The following is a 23,917-nucleotide window of genomic DNA, read 5'->3' on the forward strand; positions in this document are numbered from 1 at the left end:
TATAGGTTGCTGTGAGTTTTCAAGGAACATGAAAGGTACTGCAAACTAACTCAACCAGAGAAGTCAGCCATAGCAAAGCACTTGATGAACCAACCTGGACACAGTATATTATTTGAGGACACAGACATGCTACACCACTCTAACAACCACCATGTCAGACTACACAGTGAAGCCACTGAAATCCACAAGAACGTGGACAATTTCAACAGAAAGGAAGAAACTATGAAAATGAACAAAATCTGGCTACCAGTATTTTAAAAAACTCTAAAATCAGGACAGTATATAAAGAGCAACACTCTGACAACAGGAGAATTCCAAACATGAAACAACCAGCTAACAGTTCCCAACAAAGGATTCCCTCAGACAAGAAGCAGCCAGGCTTTGAATCTGCAAGGCCATTAAATGCTAATCAAGGTGATCAACTGCAACATTCACACTTGCCTCAAACAACCATGTGGTCTTTCTCCCAACCTGAACTTTCCACAGATATATAAACCCCTCTTGCCTAATATCCAACAGACCTCACAACCTCTGAGGTTGCCTGATAGATGTGGGCAAAAAATCAGGAGAGAATGCTTCTGGAATATGGCCATGAAGCCTGGAAAACTCACAGCAACTCAGTGAGTCCAGCCATGAAAGTCTTTGACAACACTGATTTATGGATAAAGCATGAGGATCTTGGATGAACGAATTTAACTATATGTCTTATATTTTATATTGCATTTAATTGTTCTTAATGGATTTTATATATTGTTATGGTTTTAACTATGTTGCTGGCATCGAATTGTTGCCAACTTGAGTCCCTCCGGGTGAGAAGGGCGGGATAGAAATGCTAGAAATAAATACATAAATAAATGAATAAACACAGAAAATCCTATTTTAAAACAGTTTGATGTTTGTACTTTAGAATTGTGTTTAGAGTAGAGATGTATGTTGATGAGAGAAACTGTGACATCAGTAATGTAAATGTTTTAATGTCTATATAAGCATTCTTGTTTTCTTTCCATTTTTTTCTATTAAAATTAGAATTTAAAAGGAATGTTTAGCTCTAAATTACACAGTCATTACTACCTTAGTAAATTTGGGCCCATGAAACCTTCCAAAAGCCAAAAGGAAATTTCATCTATATATATAGAGAGAGAGAGGAGAATGGCATCGCTCCACCGGGCAAAACAACAAAACTAAAGGCCCCCCAACCTAGAAAACTGACAACATAACCCCTCATCCACGTTTCTACATTCTTACTAACAAACTACAGATCCCTAACCTCCATGGGGCCAAAAAACCCCCAAAAACTGGAATGCACCCCTTTGTGGCCCACCTTGATTGACACTAAACAGCCTTGCAGCTTCAAAGCCAGGCTGCCTCCTAGGCCACAGCAAAAAAAAAAAAAAACACCACTTCAGTGTGAATTTTAAACCATTGTGTAGAAGGGGCCTCATATAATCCTGTTCCAGGCAAATCATATAACATTAGCAATAATAATAATTACTGTGCTCTAATAACAATACACAACAATATAATCTCTAAAATCAGGACACTAAATAAACAGCAACACTCAGAACACAGGGGAATTCCACACAGGAAACAACCAGGCCCAGCTAACACCTCCCAACAAAGGATTCCCTCACGCAGGAAGCAGCCAGGCTTGGAAGCTACAAGACCATTCAATGCTAAACAACTTAAATAATCACACCCAGCTAACACGTCCCAGTAAAGGGTTCTTCCAGGTACTAACCAGGCAGACCTTGAAGCTGCATGCCTATTCAATGCTAATCAAGGAGATCCATGGCAACACCTGCCTCAACCAGACAACAGTTCTTTCTACCACACTGCACGTTATTCCACACATATATCAACCCCTTTGTGGCCCACCTCGATTAACACTGAACAGCCTCGCAGCTTCAAAGCCAGACTTTGGAAACCACGAGGCTACTCCATCTCATTCAACCTGGCCTACCAAGGATACCCTATGTAGAAAACGGCCAGGCTTTCAAGCAGCGAGGCTATTCACTGCAATTCCAATTGGCCACAGCAACGCGTGACAGGGCACAGCTAGTCTATATATATAAAAGAGTGATGGCATCACGGCAATTCACAAAACAACAAAAGTACAGGCCCCCCAACCTCAAAATTTGACAACACAACCCATCATCCACGCCTCAAGGTTGATACAACAAAAAGAAAAGAAAAATAAAGTCCTAATTAGAGGGAGAGCAATAATTTTTTTTATCCAATTGCTGCCAGTTTAGAGGGCTAATCTCTGCCCACTTGGTTGCCTAGCAACCAAGGGACAGCCAGGTTTCAGTTAGGGGACAGGCAGATTTAGGCCTCACTTAGGCTTCTTCCACAGATTATCTAATTTGCACTGGATTATATGGCAGTGTAGACTCAAGGCCCTTCCACACAGCTATATAACCCATTTATAATCTTATCTGCTTTGCACTGGATTATCTTGACTCCACACTGCCATATAATCCACTTCAGTGTGCATTTTATACAGCTGTGAAGAAGGGGCCTCATATAATCCAGTTCTAAGCAGATAATTTAAGATTATTAATATACAGTAGAGTCTCATTTATCCAACGTAAACAGGCCGGCAGGATAAGTGAATATGTTGGATAATAAGAAGGGATTCAGGAAAAGCCAATTAAACATCAAATTAGGTAATCGTTATACAAATTAAGCACCAAAACATCATATTATACAACAAATTTGACAGAAAAAGTAGTTCCATGCGCAGTAATGCTATGTAGTATTTACAGTAGAGTCTCACTTATCCAACACTCGCTTATCCAACGTTCTGGATTATCTAACGCATTTTTGTAGTCAATGCTTTCAATATATCGTGATATTTTGGTGCTAAATTCATAAATACAGTAATTACTATATAGCATTACTGTGTACTGAACTACTTTTTCTGACAAATTTGTTGTCTAACATGATGTTTTGGTGCTTAATTTGTAAAATCATAACTTAATTTGATGTTTAATAGGGTTATCCTTAATTCCTCATTATCCAACATATTCGCTTATCCAACGTTCTGCCGGCCCATTTATGTTGGATAAGTGAGACTCTACTGTACTGTATTTACAAATTTACCACTAAAATATCACAATGAATTTAAAACACTGACTACAAAAACATTAATTATGAAAAGGCAGACTGCGTTGGATAATCCAGAACATTGTATAAGCAAATGTTGGATAAGTGAGATTCTTCTTTAATATGAAATAATTACTGGGATAGAATAATGCAGAACAATATAATCTCTAAAACCAGGACAGTAAATAAACAGGGGAATTCCACACAGGAAACAATCGGGGCCAGCTAACACCTCCCAACAAAGTATTCCCATCATCAAAGTCTGGCAAATCCTGTTTTCTCAGGGCCACAGACAGTAGAAGCACATAAAATATCGCAAACAACACCACTCTGAAAACAAGGGAATTCCAGACAGGAAACAATCAGGGCCAGCTAAACACCTCCCAAAAAAGTATTCCCATCATCAAAGTCTGGAAAATCCTCTGTTTTCTCAGGGCCACAGACAGTAGAAGCACATAAAATATCGCAAACAACACCACTCTGAAAACAAGGGAATTCCAGACAGGAAACAATCAGGGCCAGCTAACACCTCCCAACAAAAAATTCACTCAGGGAGGAAACAGCCAGGCTTTAAAGCTGCAAGGCCATTACATCCTAATCATTTTTCCTAATTGCAGCATTCATACTTGCCTCCAACAAACAAAAAAACCCAATCAGAAATATTGTATATTCACAACCTTTAGGAAATAATATCCCCTGATGGTGCAGCGTGTTAAAGCGCTGAGCTGCTGAACTTCTGGACCGAAAGGCCACAGGTTTGAATTGGGGGAGCGGAGAGAGCCCGCACTGTTAGCCCCAGCTTCTGCCAACCCAGAAGTTCGAAAACATGCAAATGTGAGTGCATCAATAGGTACTGCTCCGGCGGGAAGGTAACGCCGCTCCATGCAGTCATCCCACATGACCTTGGAGGAGTCTACGGACAACGCCGGCTCTTTGGCTTAGAAATGGAGATGAGCACCAACCTCCAGAGTCAGACACGACTGGACTTAATGTCTGGGGAAAACCTTGACCCTTGACCTTAACTACCACCAATTCCTCAATACTTTATTTCCCATACCACCAGACTTCGCCACAGCAACGCGTGGCCGGGCACAGCTAGTATTTTATATTTTTCACCCTTTTTAAAGTCGACAAAGTTCAGCAAAATCCCAAGGAGAGGATTACTCAAGGACACAGTTTCCGGCAAACTCTGATTTCCATGACTGGTGGCCAAGACCTCCCTTCTCCAAACTTATGAATCTTAAAACTGGGGCACTGTTCCACCACACCCCACGAGAATTGAAACTATTCTTCCTCCTCTTATCTGAGCACCATTGTTCTGCGTTTTGCTAATGTTCACATAAAAATTAAAAGCTTAAGACTGGAAGCTCCGTTGGCTTTTGGCAAAGCATTCTTTTAGCATTCCTAGCAAAGGTTTCTGCAACACACCCATCCAATTTGGAGCATGGGAATAGAGAAGAGCAGGCAAAGAAGTGTTGTCTTTCGGTTGTTCTGCTTTCCCACCAGGCCACATGCGTGAGATCACCTGAAGCATGAACAGTAACCATGCTTTCTGTGTTGTTACTGGTTGAAAAGTGAAGCACTGAAGTAAAATGTTCATGGCCCATGCGTATATGTCATGCCTTTTCAACCAAATGCATTTTATAGAGTTTTCTCAGACAAGGAATCCTCAGAGGTGGTTTTGTCACCTCCTTCTTCTGAAATAAAGCATCCCATACCTGGTATTTATTAGTGGTTTCCCATTCAAGCACTAACCCGGGCCAATCCTGCTTAACTTCCAAGAACAGATAGGCATTTAGATAGATCTACTGCGAAACAGACATGATGCTTACTGATCCTGCTAAGGATTAGGGCTCAGTGGTACTGACAAGACCAAGGATTAAGGTTCTACTTGCAAAACAGCTGTATTATAAACAACAGTACATACAAAATCTATGTCTTGTAAGCAATGCAAAGCTAAGATCAAGTCAGGGGGTGCTGTGGTTTTTAGCTCTGAATGATGCAAGAATAAGGAGCAACGTGACTCAATGTGGAGAAGAATTCTGAGAAAGTTGCCGACTTTGAGAACTGATGAAAGTGCTGAGCTGTTGGCTTCCAAGCCAGTGGGGCAGTGAATCTGTGCCCCATTGACTTTGGAATTGGGAAACTCTATTGCGCCAAATTGCTATATGTGTGTGTGTAAAGAAATCCTTGCAAAGATGTTTGCAGGAGATCTCTGCAAAAGAGCTCAGCTTTGCAGAGGCAAAGCCACGCCTCGAAACAATGTATCTGTTTGCTGGCAGATGGCTTGGTTTGTCAGTTGGTTTGTCAGTTGGGAATTTGAGCTTGGAGGGAGAGCACAGAAATAGACAGGCTCTCTGGCTACGGTCAAGTAGCTGTTTTAAATATGCTATGCTGTATATATATTGAATGCTGATTGATTAGTTATTGATCCTATGCAACTACAAGGACATTGTATGATTGCTGAACTGTTTATTTGACTTCAATTCAACAAGTAAAGTTTCCTTTTGTTCTTTCTACTCCTCTGCCTGGTCTGAGTCTTTTGCACATGGTGTTAACTGGACTTTGCTGATTCCACTGTACACTCACCTGGTAACAAACTCTAAAGTTTACAAACTTAAGAAAGTTTAGAAACTCTAAACTTTAAAAAATCTATCCAAGGACCTATCCTAGTTCAAACAAATTCAGCACTCTGGATAGCTCCTTTAGAGGTCTAACTGGCTGCCAAAATGGATTCATGGAAACCACCAGTTTCCACCAACCAACACAACCCTTGCTCCAAAGATTCATCAAGATGGGCTCTACCGATCAGCAATATGAGGCAACTGCCTCATGTGGAAGATGTTTGGGACTGGAGGCAGCAATGGAAATCCCTTGGCTTTTCCTCTTGCATCCCTCAACCATACTCCTAATTTCCTATTTCCTATGTCACTACCTTGAGTGGGGTGTCCAGAACTTCTCACTTTGGCGTGTTGCCATGGAGCTTGGAAAATGTACTTGTTTGAACTATAACAGCCCAAATCATCCAGACAGGCAGTTGTGGCTGACCTGCTATGCAGATATTGCATGTCCATTCCTACCACCACAGTGCTGTTGGTCTGCAATAACTAATCCATCTACTGTCTGCTAACCAAAGATAAGTGTGCTAAGGAACACATTACAAATGTGTTGTTGAAGGCTTTCATGGCTGGAATCACTGAGTTGCTGTGAGTTTTCTGGGCTGTATGGCCATATTCCAGAAGCATTCTCTCCTGACGTTTCACCCATATCTATGGTAGGCAACCTCTGAGGATGCTCGCCATAGATGTGGGTGAAACATCAGGAGAGAATGCTTCTAGAATATGGCCATACAGCCTGGAAAACTCACAGCAACCCACATTACAAATGCTTGGTTGATCAGGAATTGCAGATTCATTGCACTGTAATAATGAGAAGGATGGGTTGACTTAGGAGGCCCAAGTTCTAGTCCTCACAGAGCCTTGAAAAGTCACTAGGCGACTCCGTTTTTCTGAGCCAGACCAACAGGATTGTGGTTAAGGATGAAATGGGGTGGAGGAGAGCCATGTATATCATATTTTGAGTTCAATAGATGAAAACTGGGATACCCAGATTTAACTGATGGTTTCCTGCAATGAACCAAGAGGTTGCATTAGATGACTCTTGGGTTCCCTCTGTCACTACAGTTCTACTATTCGATGGACAAATGAATAACATCTTCAGATATTACACAGACTGGCTAAACTCATGACTTGAAATATTTGGGAGTACGACACTCAGAAACATATGTCCCTGCTTACTGGAGTGTTTGGGCCAGGGGTCCCCAAACTAAGGCCCGGGGGCCGGATGCGGCCTTCCAAGGCCATTTACCTGGCCCCCGCCCTCAGTTTTAGACTTAGGCTCGCCAAAGTCTGAAATGACTTAAAGGCACAACAACAACAATCCTACTTGATTATCTCATTGGCCAGAAGCAGGTCCACACTTCCCACTGAAATCCTGATAAGTTTACAGTACGTTGGTTAAAATTATTTTTATTTTTAAATATTGTATTGTTCTTTCATTTACTAATATTATAAATGAAATATTGTAAATGAATGATATGGTAATAATATAATATATTGTGTATACATATAATATTGATAATAATATTATAATGTAATACAATATAATATTTACTTATTTATAACAGTATTTCTACCCCGCCCTTCTCTCCCAACAGGGGACTCAGGGTGGCTATAATAATATTGTATAATATAATAATATTATTTATATTATATATTAAATGTAAATTACTAATAATATTGCGGTATAATGGTATAGTACAATAATATATAATGCTAATATTGTGCTATGTTAGTAATATAATATATTGTATGTACATACAACTTGTAAGCTGCTCTGAGTCCCCTTCGGGCTGAGAGATGGTGGGGTATAAATGTAGCAAATAAATAAATAATTGTTGCTGGGTTTGTTTGTTTTTTGGCACTACAAATAAGACATGTGCAGTGAGCATAGGAATTTGTTCATTTTTTGTTGTTTTTTTTCAAATGATTATTCGGCCCCTCAACAATCTGAGGGACCATGAATCGGCCCTCCACCTAAAAAGTTTGAGGACCCCTGGTTTAGGCCATTGTAGTCCAAATGGTATAGGCAAACCTGGGCCATATCAGCTGTTAGGAATTGTGGGAGTTGAAGTCCAAAACACCTGGATGGCCAAAGTTTACCCATGCCTGTTCTAGAGTATTAGGAAAAGTCCGTGTGACAGGAGCACGCCTGTTAGCCATACTCTTAAATGATTCCTGTATCGGTCTGTCCATTTCCAGCCCTACCTGCAGACTTGGGGCGTCCATCTGAGCTGTTCAAGGAGGCATCCAACGGGCTGCAGAAACAGGTGCTGGAGGGGCAGCTGGACAAACACTCGCTGAAAACAGAGTTGGAGGAGTTGGAGAGGGACCCAGAAGTGCCGTCGCTCAGCTCATAAAACCCTAAAGCAACAGCAAGAGAATCCATTAATGTTGTATCAGGTCAGGACAAAATATATATATATCCATGCATACATACAGGTGCCTTCAAGTCTTATGTTGATTTATTGTGACCCCATACATTTCCTAGGATTTTCTTAGGCAAGGAATACACAGAGGTGGTTTTTCCAGTTCCTTCCTCTGAAATACATCCTACGGCATTCTCGGGCAGAAACACAAACATACCACAGCTGTTGCAAGTGAATACACGAGCCCCCTCACCATCCATTTATAGAAGTCCACAACCAATGAATGGGTCTAGGAAGGAGTGACCAGCCTGGTAGCTGGAAGGTATTGTCATTATTATGATTATTATATTTATTTATAACCCCACGACTTGAGATGGGAGATATGTCAGATGGAGGTGATGAATTCCTCCATCCAGCATGATCAAAAAAATACATATACAAATGTAAAGTTTGGTCACACCTGCGTATGTCTCCGACTTGATACCACCCTGCGGCCAAGTCACTATAACACACAGTATAGCATAAATGTAACTCAGGGTGAACAATACTATGTCTCTCCTCTCAAGCCCTGTTTAGAATTATCTTTTTTTTAAAAGGTAAAGGTTTCCCCTGAGGTTAAGTCCAGTCGTGACCGACTCTGGAGGTTGGTGCTCATCTCCATTTCTAAGCCGAAGAGCCGACGTTGTCCATAGACAACTCCAAAGTCATGTCGCCAGCATGAACTGTACAGGGTGAACTGTATTTTTTTAAAAAAATATATACAATCAAGTACTTAATTACTTCCTAATCTTCAGATTGGATACGGAGGGAGGAATACCAAGCTCCAGCTCCACAGTAACCACAAATGGACATGTATAGGTGTGCACTGGATTTATAGCTGTATGTGCATAACTAACAAGATGCCAGATCATGTGTGCATTATGGTTTTTGTTTTTGTTTTTTTCGCAATCTTAATACCAACAGCTTTTTTGTTGTTTATTCCTTCCTTCCTTCCGACTCTATGTGACCTCATGGACCAGCCCACACCAGAGCTCCCTGTCAGCTGTTGCCACCCCCAGCTCCTTCAAGGTCAAGCCTGTCACTTCAAGGATAATATCCATCCATCTTGTCCTTGGTCGGCCCCTCTTCCTTTTTCCTTCCATTTTCCCCAGCATCATTATCTTCTCCAAGCTTTCCTGTCTTCTCATGATCTGGCCAAAATACTTCAGCTTTGCCTCTCATATCCTTCCCTCCAGTGAGCAGCCAGGCATTATTTCCTGGAGGATGGACTGGTTGGATATTCTTGCGGTCCAAGGCATTCTTAGCATTTTCCTCCAGCACCAGAGTTCAAGAGACGCTTCCTTCGCTCAGCCTTCCTTATGGTCCAGCGCTCGCATCCATAGGTTACTATGGGGAATACCATTGCTTTAATTATGCGGACCTTCGTTGCCAGTGTGATGTCTCTACTCTTCACTATTCTATCGAGGTTGGCCATTGCTCTTCTCCCAAGAAGTAAATGTCTTCTGATTTCCTGGCTGCAGTCTGCATCTGAAGTGATCTTCACACCTAGAAATGCAAAGTCTGTCACTGCCTCCACGTTTTCTCCTTCTATTCGCCAGTTATCAATCTGGTTGCCATGATCTTGGTTTTCTTGATGTTTAACTGCAGCCCGGCTTTTGCACTTTCTTCTTTCACCTTGGTGATAAGGCTCCTCAACTCCTCCTCACTTTCAGCCATCAGAGTGGTATCATCTGCATATCTAAGATTGTTGATGTTTCTTCCAGAAATTTTAACTCCAGCCTTGGATTCATCAAGCCCCGCATGTCGCATGATGTGTTCTGCATACAAGTTGAATAGGTCGGGTGAGAGGATACAGCCCTGCCGTACTCCTTTCCCAATCTTGAACCAGTCTGTTCTGTGGTCTGTTCTTACTGTGGCTACTTGGTCGTTAAAGAGATTTCTCAGGAGACAGACAAGGTGACTTGGTATCCCCATACCACCAAGAACTTGCCACAATTTATGATCCACACAGTCAAAGGCTTTAGAATAGTCAATAAAACAGAAATAGATGTTTTTCTGAATCTCCCTGCCTTCCTCCATTATCCAATGGATGTTGGCAATTTGGTCTCTCATTCCTCTGCCTTTTCTGAACCCAGCTTGGACATCTGGCAACTCTCGCTCCATGTATTGCCGGAGTCTACCTTGCAGGATCTTGAGCATTATCTTATTGGCATGGGAAATACGTGCCACATGCATAATTCACATGCAGAGAGGCATCCATGCTCGAAATGAAAAAGTTGCAGAATTCAGGTGCAGAAACACATCCTAAAGCTGACTAAAAAATAATGGTAACTATATCTCAAAGGAGTCACAATAAATCACCCACCTGAGCTGGGGCGGCTGTCCGTCTCAAGGTGCTCATCTGCTGTTTTCTCCACATCCAGCCTCAAATCGCTGATCTGCTTGTCCAGTTCTTGCAGCTGGTTCAAGAGTCCTGCATCACGTCTTCTCAAGCAGTTCTGCCATTACAGAAAAGAAAACAATCTTGTCAATTCATTCGTTTTATTTAATTTATAACTCCATCTTTTTCCAGATCAGGGACCCAAGATGGATTGCAGCAATGCTGAAACAAGATACGACTAAAAACCTGACGATTAACATTAAAAAAGACAACAACATTAAATTAGCTATCCTATTAAAGTGCCAAGAATGTAAAAGAGTTTCAAAAAATTCAACAACGGTGAAGACAGAATTGCAGCACAGAAGTCTCATTAAAGAAATCCATCTGCACAGCCAATTAGGCACCAAATGCCTGTTTAAATAAGACATGATCAAGCCAGGAAGAGCAAATTAACTGTAACAATCAACGTTTTGAGGAAGGTACAGGCAATTATATTTCCCGTTGCTATGTATGGCTGCGGAAGCCAAACAGAGAAGAAAGGTGATAGGGAGAAAATCAACTTTGTTTGAAGTGTGGTGCGAGAGAAGAGTTTTACGGACTGCTAGAAAGACAGATCAAAGGCAAATCAAGCCTGGAAATCAATGGGAATAAACCAAGACTGTCATACTTTAGGCCGGGCATGGGCCAACTTGGTCTCTCCAGGTGTTTTGGACTTCAACCCCCACCATTCCTAACAACCTCAGGCCCCTTCCTTTTCCCTCTCAGCCGCTTAAGCTGTTAGGAATGGTGGGAGTTGAAGTCCAAAACACCTGGAAGGACCAAGTTGGCCCATGCCAGCTTTAGGAGAAGACAACTCACTAGAAAAGGCAATATTGCTTGGATGGCAGAAGACCTCAAGAACAAAGGGAAAGCACCATCAAGAGGCTCCATCAAGAAAGTCACGGTTGCCCTGTATCTGCAAGACCTGAGCAGGGTTGCCGATGGCAAGGTGATTGGATGCATCTCATTCACAGGTTCCCCCTAAGTCAAGACTGACTTATGGCAATGACAACAAGGAATTCCCAAAATCCTCCAGCTATAACGGCCTATTTCCAAGCTTTGCAGTCCTGAAAAATGGAATTCTGGAAATTGCAGTATTTCTCCACTCCATAACAAACCACATTTCTGCTTTTTGATCAACTCAAGTTTTGTCTCCAGAACTGCTGAAACTATTATAGCAGTGGTTCTCAACCTGTGGGTCCCCAGGTGTTCTGGCCTACAACTCCCAGAAATCCCAATCGGTTTAGATTTCTGGTAGTTGAAGGCGAAAACATCTGGGGACCCAGAGGTTGAGAACCACTGCTATAATAGTTTCAGCAGTTCTGGAGACAAAACTTGAGTTGATCAAAAAGCAGAAATGTGGTTTGTTATGGAGTGGAGAAATACTGCAATTTCCAGAATTCCATTTTTCAGGACTGCAAAGCTTGGAAATAGGCCGTTATAGCTGGAGGATTTTGGGAATTCCTTGTTGTCATTCCTTGTTGTCTCAACCATCTGGGGACCCAGAGGTTGAGAACCACTGTATTACAGGTTGGTGATCCCTTAATCAAGATGCTTAGGACTAGATGTGTTTTGGGATTATTGCATTCATAGTGCAATATCTGCAAGGGATAATAATAATAATAATAATAATGCAGTTTTCTGGCATTGTATATTTCTGCCGCTTCTGTGACTGTTCATTTGCATTTTGATTCCATAGCCCACGTGTCAATGGATGTCCAGAATCAGCAGCATCCATCATGGTCCTTTTTATCCTGGGCGACAACCGAGCCAGTACAGACTTCGTTTGGTTTCATTCTCCATAATGCTAATGGGTTAGGTGCTCTTAGTTCTACTCCTCAGCTGAGACCTCTCAGCTCTCAGTCATCACTGGAGTAGTTAAGCCACCCCACCACGGCAAGGTGGCACCTACTTAACTACTGTATGTTGGAAATGAAAGCTATGGACTTGTCAACATCAGAAGAGGAATTTTCCAGGGAGACTCATTGCCCCCTCTGCGTTTCATTATTGCTATGATCCCTCTGTCAACAATCTTGCAAAAAACAAACCTCGGCTATCAAACACCTAAGAAATCTCACAAAATTTCACATCTGATGTACATGGATGACCTGAAGCTGTATGGGAAAACGGAAACTGAAATCCAGTCTCTGACTAACACTGTCCGAATTTTTAGCACTGATATCAGCATGGAGTTTGGTTTGGACAAATGTTCGACAGTAGCATTGAAGGGAAAAAAATCATTGAAAAAAAATCATTAAAATCATTAAATATGCCTAATGGCCAAACAATAAGGTGTCACCAGCCAGAGGCCTATAAATATCTGGGCATATTACAGCTGAACAACATCAAGTATGAACATATGAAAACTGTGGTCAGCAAAGAATATTTATTTATTTATTTATTTATTTGCAGTATTTATATTCCGCCCTTCTCACCCCGAAGGGGACTCAGGGCGGATCACATTACACATATAGGCAAACATTCAATGCCTTTTAACATAGAACAAAGGCAAGACAAACACAGGCTCCGAGCGGGCCTCGAACTCAGAGTGATTCATTGCAGCTGGTTACAGCTGGCTTGCTCTCCAGCCTGCGCCACAGCCCGAGCCCACACAGATGGTCAGAATACACACAAAGGGTCAGAAAAATTCTCAAAAGCAAACTCAATGGAGGCAACACCATCAAGGCCATAAACACCAGGGCCATACCTGTCATAAGATATACTGCTGGCATTATAAATTGGACACAGGCTGAACTGGACAATTTGGACAGAAAAACAAGAAAACTCATGACCATTCATCATTCACTGCACCCTCGCAGTGATGTTGACCGGCTATATCTGCCTAGAAGATCAGGGGGCAGAGGAGAATGTAATGATCGGTGTACAACAAAACCACTGAACCAAATCACACCAAATTTGGCCACAAAAGACATTGTCATCCAAAATATGTCTTTCAATTAAAAAAAAAAACATAGAAAAATGGCCTATAAAATACAGATTATCTGATTTGAACTGGATTATATGGCAGTGTAGAATCTTTGGGTGAATCTACACTGTGGAATTAAAGCAGTTTGACCCCACTTTAATGGCCATGAGTCAATGCTATGAAATCCTGGGATTTGTAGTTTGGTGAAGCACCATCAATCTCTGCCAGAGAAAGCAACAGACCTTGTAAAGATAGAAACCCAATGATTCCACAGCCTTGAGCCATGGCCATTAAGGTGAAGTCAAACTGCATTAATTCTAGAGTGTAGATGGGCCCTTTGAAAGAGTTAAAAGATATATTTTCTGGGCATTTCAAGTAGACATTCAACCTTATATTATAATGCAGGCATTCAGTTATGCCACTCTCCATTTACACACAAAGGATCTATATCCTTATAAAGCGAGCAGATCGGATTGTATGAGCTGTATCGATGCAAGAGAAGGACACCTGGTAATTCCCTTCTCTACCCTCAATTATACTAATGCATTGCTTTCTTGAAATAACAAGCAGTTTTGCAAAGGTATTCTTGATGCAAACCGCTACAAAGAAGGAGTTTAAAATAAGCTCATTAACCCTCGGGTCAGAGCAATCACTTTTCCTGCTGAATCTTATAATTATCTCTATCCATCAGCCAACCCGTTGGAGAAGGCTTTTTCTACACAATTTGCTTTGCGCCTTGCACGGTTTCACTGCTCTGCCTTCCAGAAGGTGTTTCTGCTCAGAAAAAGAAGAAGAAGAAATTCATTAACCGGCAGAGGTGCCATCGGGTGATGCTGAGACATTTGCTTATTATTGGCATATTGTGATTCAAAGGCAATTCACACAGCCCAAGGCCACTTAAATACCTCTAAATTGCATGGGCATATGCCATGGTGATGATGTTTGGTGACCTCTATCATATATCATTGCAAATTCAAGGCTACATATTGCCACGCAGTGTGCAAGGATTTATATATAACATCCCAATTGTTCCAAAATAGGTTCTATCTCTTTGTTTATCCGCTTTTGTAAAGACTCCTTTGCTTGCAAGGCTAATACTATAAGCCAGTGGTTCTCAACCAGGGGGTCGGGGCTCCTGGGGGGGGGGGGGGTTGCAAGGGGGCATCAAACCATCAGAAAACACATATTTCTGATGGAACCCCTTTGGCAGAGAAACCTGAAAGTCTTTCCGTCTGTGCCAAATTTGGTCCAGATCCATCATTGTTTGAGCCCACAGTGCTCTCTGGATGTAGGTGAACCTCAACTCCAAAACTCAAGGCCAATGCCCACTAAACCTTTCCAATATTTTCTCTTGGTCATTGAAGTTTTGTCATTGGTGGAGTTCAGAATGCTCTTTGTAGGTGAACTATACATCTCAACAACTACAACTCACAAATGGCAAAATCAACACCCTTCCAATACCACCAATATTCAAATTTGGACATATTGGGTATTTGTGCCAAATTTGGTCCAGTGAATGAAAATACATCCTGCATATCAGATATTTACAATTCATAACAGTAGCAAAATTACAGTTCTGAAGTAGCAACGAAAATAATTTTATGGTTGGGGGTCACCACAACACAAGGAACTGTATTAGGAAGATTAAGAACCACTGCCATCAGTGGATGTTGATGGCCTCTATGCCACTTGGGCTGTGAATCCATTTCAGGCTTTAGTCTGAATTTTAATGCAGTTTTCCAAGGAAAAAGGTGTGGGATAATGTTTTGAGTGTTGGACTAGAAACTCTGGAGACCAGGGTTCAAATCCCTGCTCAGTCATAGAAACCCATAGAGTGGCCTTATTTATTTATTTTTTATTTATTACATCATTTCTAGCCTGCCCTTCTCACCCCTCAGGGGACTCAGGGCGGCTTACAACATGAACATATACATTAAAACAATTTATATCACATTTAAAAATCCAATCAGATTAAAAATTACATTAAAATTGAGAGCTTACATTAAAAAAAACCTACATAGTTATACATATAAATATACATTCAGGCGCGTTTCAAGTTCAAGTGGGGGCAATCAGTGAGTCGTATAATAATCGTATCTCATTTCTACCGCTACTCTTGCTCAAAGGCCTGGTCCCATAACCATGTTTTCATTCTTTTTCGGAAAGACAGGAGGGAGGGAGCCTGTCTAATTTCATTTGGGAGGGTGTTCCATAGGTCTTGGGCAAGTCACACTCTCTCAGAGGAAGGAAAAGGGAAGGAAAGAATGAAAGGTAAGTAGGAAAAAGAGGAAAGAAATTCAGAAAGTACTAGCTGTGCCCGGCCATGCGTTGCTGTGGCGTTGTCTGGTGGTGTTGGTGAGAAATTGTTGAGGTAGTGGTGGTATTGAATGTCTGTTGTATGGCTGTTTATGTTTAGTATGCACACTGAAGTGGATTATATGGCAGTGTGGAGTCAAGATAATCCAGTTCAAAGCAGATAATATAAGATTCTAAATGGGTTATATATAGATGTGGAAGGGCCTTGAGTCTACACTGCCATATAATCCAGTTAAAATCTGATAATCTGTGGAAGAGGCCTAAGTGAGGCCTAACTGTGCCTGTCCCCTGGGCTGAGTAGGTTTGCTAGGAGACCAAGTGGGCAGAGCTTAGCCTTCCAACTGGCAGCAATTGGATAAAAACTATTATTCCTCTCCCTGTAATTAGGACTTTATTTTTCTTTTCTTTTTGTTGTATCAACCTAGAGCCGTGAATGATGGGTTGTGTTGTCAAATTTTGAGGTTGGGGGGCCTGTAGTTTTGTTGGTCGCCGTGATGCCATCACTCTTTTATATATATAGATAGATGGTGTCGTGGTTTGAATCTGGGAAGGTCTCTCTGAACCCACTAGGTGATTATAGGCCAGTCATAATCTCTCAGCCTCAGAGGAAGACAAACACCAATCCCCTCTGAATAAATCTTGATGAGAAAACTCTGAAACAACTTGAAGGCACACGCCAACAACACTAACCCTAGTTAGTCATCAATTCTACCTCACTTGGAAGGCTGAGGTGCTAAAACCTATTTGCAGCCCCAAGAGGCTTAGCCAATCTAATTCCAGCCCCTTACTCATCCTTCGTTGTACAGGTCTGACTTGGAGGAACACAACAACAAATCCAAGGTGCTGAACCCATTTTAGGCAGAATAGGTTTCAATACCTTGGATAGCTCTCTAGAAACTGGGACTGAACATGAAAATTCACCACTCTGAGATCACAGTATCATGGAGTCAAAGTGTTGGAAGGGAGGGCAAGAACCATCCCTGACCACGTTTACATCTGGAGATACAGGACTGCAATAAAGTGCCTCTGGGAAAATGAGTTCTTCACTTCTTTTGAGGCAAGTTCTTCACCAAGTCCCTTGAGATGTCAACGATTTAGAGAGTCAGGAGTTCTTTGTAACATCGGGAGCCCTTTCAGACCAATTATATCAATCTGAAGTCTGCCCGCCCTAAATCCCACAACTCAGAAAGGTTAGTATGGAGCTACACAATTAAGTAATATTTCCACTTTCTATAAAGGTGAGTAGGAGTCATAAACACAAACCTATTGGGTTTTGAGCAAAACATGGACATCTTTTGGGATTTTTCTTTAAGAATAAGGTAAAGGTTTTCCCCTGACATTAAGTCCAGTCGTGTCCGACTCTGGGGGTTGGTGCTCATCTCCATTTCTAAGCCGAAGAGCCGGCATTGTCCGTAGACATCTCCAAGGTCATGTGGCTGGCATGACTGCATGGAGTGCTGTTACCTTCCCACCAAAGCACAATCAAAGCACTCCTGATAGATGGCCTCCCAGCCTACATGTTAATAATAATAATAATAATAATAATAATAATAATAATAATAATAATAAAAGAAGGTTGGAAGAGAATCCTTGGGCCATTTAGTCCAACCGCCTCCTGCCTTTGTGCACCAAAAGCACAAGCAAAGCACTCCTGATAGATGGCCTCCCAGCCTCCATATTAATAATAATAATAATAATAATAATAATAATAATAATAATAAAAGAGGGTTGGAAGAGACCCCTTGGGCCATTTAGTCCAACCCCCTTCTGCCTTTGTGCACCAAAAGCACAAGGAAAGCACTCCTGATAGATGGCCTCCCACCCTCAATGTTAATAATAATAATAATAATAATAATAATAATAATAATAATAATGAGGGTTGGAAGAGACCCCTTGGGCCATTTAGTCCAACCCCCTTCTGCCTTTGTGCACCAAAAGCACAAGCAAAGCACTCCTGATAGATGGCCTCCCAGCCTCAATGTTAATAATAATAAATAATAATAATAAAAGAGGGTTGGAAGAGAACCCTTGGGCCATTTAGTCCAACCGCCTCCTGCCTTTGTGCCATGGGGCCGGATAAACGGCTTTGATGGGCCGCATGTGGCCCGCGGGCCGTAGTTTGGGGACCCCTGCTCTAAAGTTTAGACTTAGGTTTGCCCGAAGTCTGAAAGGCACACAACAACAACAACAGGAACACGCAATAACTTGACTCTCTCATCAGCCCAAAGCAGGCTCACACTTCCCATTGAAACCTCTGCTTCTTACAACCAAGCAAGTGTAGCTTCTCTGCAGTACATTAAATGCTCCTTATCCTATTTCCCTATGAAAGCAAGAATGCATAATCCCCACGTTTTGTTTTGGAAATAGACCCTTTAGCTGTCTCAATTTTGAAACAGGAAAAGAAAGGTTCTTCCCCTCTGTCTTCCCTTGAAAGACAAGCCATAAGCAACTGTTGCTGATACTTGGCACATGATAAGTAATGATATTACAAGTAGCCAGCACTTGATCTCGGGTTTTGGCCTGGGATGGCCCTGAATTGGCCACTCTAATCGTAAGGCACATTTAGCCTAGTCTGCATCATCCAAGCAATAGGACACTCTGCTGTCAGCACAAATGTACAAGACCATGTGCAAAACGAGTTGCTAGTCCAAAATGTGTTTGGCCACACATATAAAAAAAAGTTGCATAGTGCTATCACTCAAAGTTTTTTATCATGTTAGAGGCAAATTGAGAGTCACTTCTGGTGTGAGGGAATTGGCAGTCTGCAAGGATGTTGCCCAGATGTGTTACCATCCTGTGGGAAGCTTTTTTCATGTCAACACGTGGAAGCTGGGGCTGACAGGCGGGAGCTCACCCCATCTCACAGATTCAAACCACCAACCTTCAGGTCAGCAGTTCTGCCGGCACATGGGTTTAACCCACTGCGCCACCATGGCTCCTTGTCAACCAAAGTACGCCACTCCCACAAAGCTACATTTACAGGTTTCACTTTTGCAAATTTGATGACATTTGTGGATTTGATGAATAAGTTCTAAGAATCTCTAGTTAATTTTAAAACCACGAATTTTCAAGCTGCATTGTATTAGTATTAATGTCACTTTTTGTTATGTGCAATTATTTTAACCTTTACCTTTCTTTACCTATATATTATCTGTCCGTTGTAACCATGTTGGGAGATTGCAGTGGGGCAAACTTGGGCCCTCCGGGTGTTTTGGACTTCAACTCCCACAATTCCTAACAGCCTACCGGCTGTTAGGAATTGTGGGAGTTGAAGTCCAAAACACCCGGAGGGCCCAAGTTTGCCCATGCCTGCTGTAGACACAAATAAAACACAAAGCATAGTGATTGTGCTGGGTTTCTGTCTGCAGTATTTTATTATTTGTGCATCACCGAATTTTGCTGAAACTGTATTTCTGCTAGCACTGAAGCGTCGCCCTTAACAGGGAACTCAGACCTCTTTGGCAAGGAACTCGTGAACAGTCTGCTGTTGCTGTCGCTACCACAATCCTTCCTTTTTATATAAAAAAATGAGAGCAACAGAACCAACCTTCTCCCTGAACGTGTTTCCGTACAAACCCCTATTGATAGGAAGCCCAGACAGGGCAGAATGGGTAGGGGTGTGCAAATCAGTGGGAGAATGAGAAGGGACTTGATAGGCATGTTTAAATATGTCATTTGGAAGCAGGAAAATGCTTGTTTTCTGCTGCTCCAGAGACTAGAAAAAGAGATTCCACATTAGGAAGAATGTCCTGATGGTAAGAGTTGTTTAGTAGTGAAATAGGTTTGCCTCGGAGTTGGGTGGGTTCCCCTCTGGAGGTTTTTAAGCAGAGGCTGTATGACCATCTGTTGGGAGTGCTTGGATTGTGCCTTCCTGTACAGCAGGAGGTTGGACTAGATGGCCTTTGGGGATCTCTTCCAAAGGATTCAAATTAAAGAAACAGCAAGAAAGTAAGAGTTTCCTGGGAGAATCCCAACAAAGGATTCCCCCAGGCAGGGAGCAGCCAGGCTTTGAAGCTGCAAGGCCATTCAAGGCTAATCAAGCTGGACAACTGCAACATTCACACTTGCCTCCAACAGATAATAGTTCTTTCTCCCACCCTGGACATTATTCCACAGATATATATATATATATATATATATATATATATATATATACACACACACACACATACAGTAGAGTCTCACTTATCCAACACTCGCTTATCCAACGTTCTGGATTATCCAACGCATTTTTGTAGTCAATGTTTTCAACACATCGTGATATTTTGGTGCTAAATTGGTAAATACAGTAATTACAAAATAACATTACTGCGTATTGAACAACTTTTTCTGTCAGATTTGTTGTATAACATGATGTTTTGGTGCTTAATTTGTAAAATCATAACCTAATTTGATGTTTAATAGGCTTCTCCTTAATCCCTCCTTATTATCCAAGATATTCGCTTATCCAAGGTTCTGCCGGCCCGTTTAGCTTGGATAAGCGATATTCTACTGTATATCAACCCCACTTGCTAAGTTTCCAACAGACCTCACAACCTCTGAGGATGCCTGATAATGATATAGATGTGGGCGAAACGTCAGGAGAGAATACTTCTGGAACATGGCCACACAGCCCAAAAGACATACAACAACCCTGTGATCCCGGCCATGAAAGCCTCCGACAACACAAAGTAAGAGTTGTTTGACAGTGCAATAGTGGGTGGAGATTTTTAAGCAGAAGCTGTATGGTCATTTGTCGGGAGGGCTTTGACTGTTGCCTTGTCCTGCATGGCAGAATGGGGTCGGACTGGATTGATTTTGGATTGCTCTTCCAATGTTATGATTGTGTTGTCGAAGGTTTTCACAGGACTGTTGTATGTTTCCCGGGCTGTATGGCCATGTTCCTGAAGCATTCTCTCCTGACATTTCGCCCACATCTATGGCAGGCATCCTCAGAGGTTGTGAGGTATACCTCCATGTTCCTGAAGCATTCTCTCCTGACATTTCGCCTACATCTATGGCAGGCATCTTCAGAGGTATGGAGGTATATACCTCACAACCTCTGAGGATGCCTGCCATAGATGTGGGCGAAACGTCAGGAGGGAATGCTTCAGGAACATGGCCATACAGCCCGGAAAACATACAACAACCCAATGTTATGATTCTGTGATCTTGCAAAAGAGAATGAGACTCAAGATAGAAATGAAACGGGGTGAGAAAGTCCTATCTATCCTCCCAAAACATTTGGCCCACAGGAGATATCATGGGATTTGGCATTCACGGGTCTCAGTATCCACGGGTCTCAGTATCCAAGGGTCTCAGTATCTATGGGTCTCAGTATCCACGGGTCTCAGTATCTATTGGTCTCAGTATCCATGGGTCTCAGTATCTATGGGTCTCAGTATCCACAGGTCTCAATATCTACGGGTCTCAGTATCCACAGGTCTCAATATCCACAGGTCTCAATATCTACGGGTCTCAGTATCTACGGGTCTCAGTATCTACGGGTCTCAGTATCCACAGGTTCTGGAACCTATTTAAAAAAAAACCTATCATTGCAAAAAGCAGTGCTGACATACAACACTTTCAGCCAAATAAATCAGCCCAGCCTGACCTTGATTTTTCTCTGTTTCCCCGCAGCTCAAACCCTTGCCTGCCAATGCTTTCAAGAACACTGCAGAAAAGCATTGCTTCGTCGTGGCTGAAAGCGAAGGCAATGCAACTCTCCACCCACTTGGCGGGGATTTCTGCAGGGAAAAATGACCCCCATTGTCCCCTAAATACCTCTAGGTTCCATGTAAGTCTATTAAATCCCAGTTTTGGTGCATGCAGCAAGGACAAGCCAGTTGACGCATCCTTTTTTTGCAAACACAAAGCATCCGGCATCCTTGAAACACAGAAATCCCAGGACCATTCAACACATCCATCAAAGGAGGAAAATGTCATGCTTTTCAGTAATCAATCTTTGAGTATCTATTGGCCAAGGCTCTCTGGATGTAGGTGAACTACAACTCCCAAAATCAAGGTCAATGCCCACCAAAGCCTTCCAGGATTTTATGTTCTGTGTGTCAAGTTTGGTTCAATTCCATTATTGGTAGAGTTCTGAATGATCTTCAGAACTATAAATCCCAGTAATAAAAACTCCCAAGTTACAAAACCATTTCCAAAATCGCATTATTATTATTAACTTTGGCCCTCCGGGTGTTTTGGACTACAACTCACACAATTCCTAACAGCCGGTAGGCTGTTAGGAATTGTGGGAGTTGTAGTCCAAAACACCCGGAGGGCCCAAGTTGGCCCAGGCCTGGCTCACCAGCTGCCTCCTTAAGAGGAGGATGTTCTCCTCCAAGAACTGCTCCTCCAAGCTCCGCGGCGCGGCAGCGGCTCCTTCTGCATTCGCAGCCGGCGAGGGCGCCTCCTGGGCGGGCAACGCGGCAGGCATCCACCGCTGGACGCGCAGCTCCTGCCGCCGCCGGAGGAAAGACAGCTCCGCCAAGCCGGCTAACGTGGCCTCCAGGCGCTCTCGAGTCCGGGCCCGCTCCAAGGCCTCCGCCTCTGGAGCCGCCTTCATCCCGGCTGCGGTGGCTCCTCGCCAGCCTTCGAGGAAGCAGGACAGTACCAGCAGCGCGCTCGATCCTTCCTCCTCGGCTGCCGCTAGTCGACTGATGCAGTTTCTCTCGGGGAAGCCGAGGCTCCTCCCTTGGCTCCACCCACTCCAGACCTGGTCACGCCCACTTCTTCTTCTTCCTGCGTCTACTGGTTGGGGAGAGCCAAAGCTCCTCCCTTGGCCCCGCCTATTATTACCTTTTCCCCGCCCACTACTCGCTCCTGAATTCAACTGGTCCATAGGAAGCCATGCAGTCATGCCGGCCACATGACCTTGGAGGTGTCTATGAACAACGCCGGCTCTTCGGCTTAGAAATGGAGATGAGCACCAATTCCCAGAGTTAGACATGACTGGACTTAACGTCAGGGGAAACCTTTACCTTTACCTATGGGAAGCCAAGCCTCCTCTTCATTGGGTTGCTGTGAGTCTTTCGGGCTGTATGGGTTGTCGAAGTCTTTCATGGCCCGGATCACAGGATTGTTGTATGTCTTTCGGGCTATGTGGCCATGATCCAGAAGCATTCTCTCCTGACGTTTCGCCCACATCTGTGCCAGGCTTCTACAGAGGTTGTGAGTATGTTGGAAACTAGGCAAGGGAGGTTTATATATCTGTGTAAAGTCCAGGGTGGGAGAAAGAACTCTTCTCTGTTTGTGGCAGGTGTGGTTGTTGTAATTAATCACCTTGATTAGCATTTGATGGCCTTGTAACCTCAAGGACTGGCTTCTTCCTGCCTTGGAGAATCCTTTGTTTGGAAGTGTTAGCTGGCTCTGATTGTTTCATGTTTTTCTCTTGTTTTCAGGGTGTTGTTCTTTATTTACTCTCTTGTTTTCAGGGTGTTGTTCTTTATTTACTTTTCAGGGTGTAGTTCTTTATTTACTCTCCTGATTTTGGACGTTTTTTTAAATACTGGTTGCCATATTGTGTTCAGGGTTGTTGTGAGTTTTCTGGACTGTATGGCCATGTTCCAGAAGCATTCTCTCCTGACGCTTCGCCCACATCTATGCCAGACATCCTCAGAGGTTGTGAGGTATATTGGAAAAACTAAACAAGGAAGATTTATATATCCGTGAAAGGTCCAGGGTGAGAGAAAGAACTCTTGTCTGTTGTCTGCTAATCACCTTGATTAGCATCAAAGGTCTTGCCAGCTTCTTTCTGTTGGGGGAATCCTTTGTTTGGAGATGTTAGCTGGCCCTGATTGTTTCATGTCTGGAATTCCCCTTTTTTCAGAGTGTTATTCCTTACTTACTGTTCTGATTTTAGAGTTTTTTAAATACTGGTAGCCAGATTGTGTTCATTTTCCTAGTTTCCTCCTTTCTGTTGAGATTGTCCACATGCTTGTCGCCTGACATGGAGGTTGATGGAGTGGTCCAGCATTTCTGTGTTTTCAAATAATATGCTGTGTCCAGGTTGGTTCATCAAGTGCTCTGTTATGGCTTATTTCTCTGGTTGAGTGAGTCTGCAGTGTCTTTCATGTTCCATTCACCTTGGAGGAGGTGAGGTTCACAGATTCGTTGTGCACGGTCTGCCAGGGCTTTAATTGTGCTTCTTTATTTGACTTGGGTGATGGTTGGGGTTTTT

The 23,917-nt window shown here is 42.7% G+C and overlaps 1 protein-coding gene across 1 annotated transcript in view; it reads right to left on the minus strand.

The window, feature by feature from the left end:
• Positions 1-22,388, minus strand: part of dact1 (dishevelled binding antagonist of beta catenin 1) — a 33,819-nt gene extending 11,431 nt beyond the window's left edge. The window contains exons 1-3 of the mRNA XM_008120296.3: positions 22,046-22,388; positions 10,458-10,590; positions 7,932-8,087 (exon numbers count right to left, since the gene is read on the minus strand). Coding sequence (XP_008118503.1) covers positions 7,932-8,087; positions 10,458-10,590; positions 22,046-22,303 — 547 coding nt within the window. The 5' untranslated portion in view covers positions 22,304-22,388. The remainder of the gene's footprint in view (positions 1-7,931; positions 8,088-10,457; positions 10,591-22,045) is intronic.
• Positions 22,389-23,917: the final 1,529 nt, after the last annotated feature.

The sequence above is a fragment of the Anolis carolinensis genome, chromosome 1 (assembly GCF_035594765.1).
Source record: "Anolis carolinensis isolate JA03-04 chromosome 1, rAnoCar3.1.pri, whole genome shotgun sequence".
NCBI classification, from domain to species: Eukaryota; Metazoa; Chordata; class Lepidosauria; order Squamata; family Dactyloidae; genus Anolis; species Anolis carolinensis.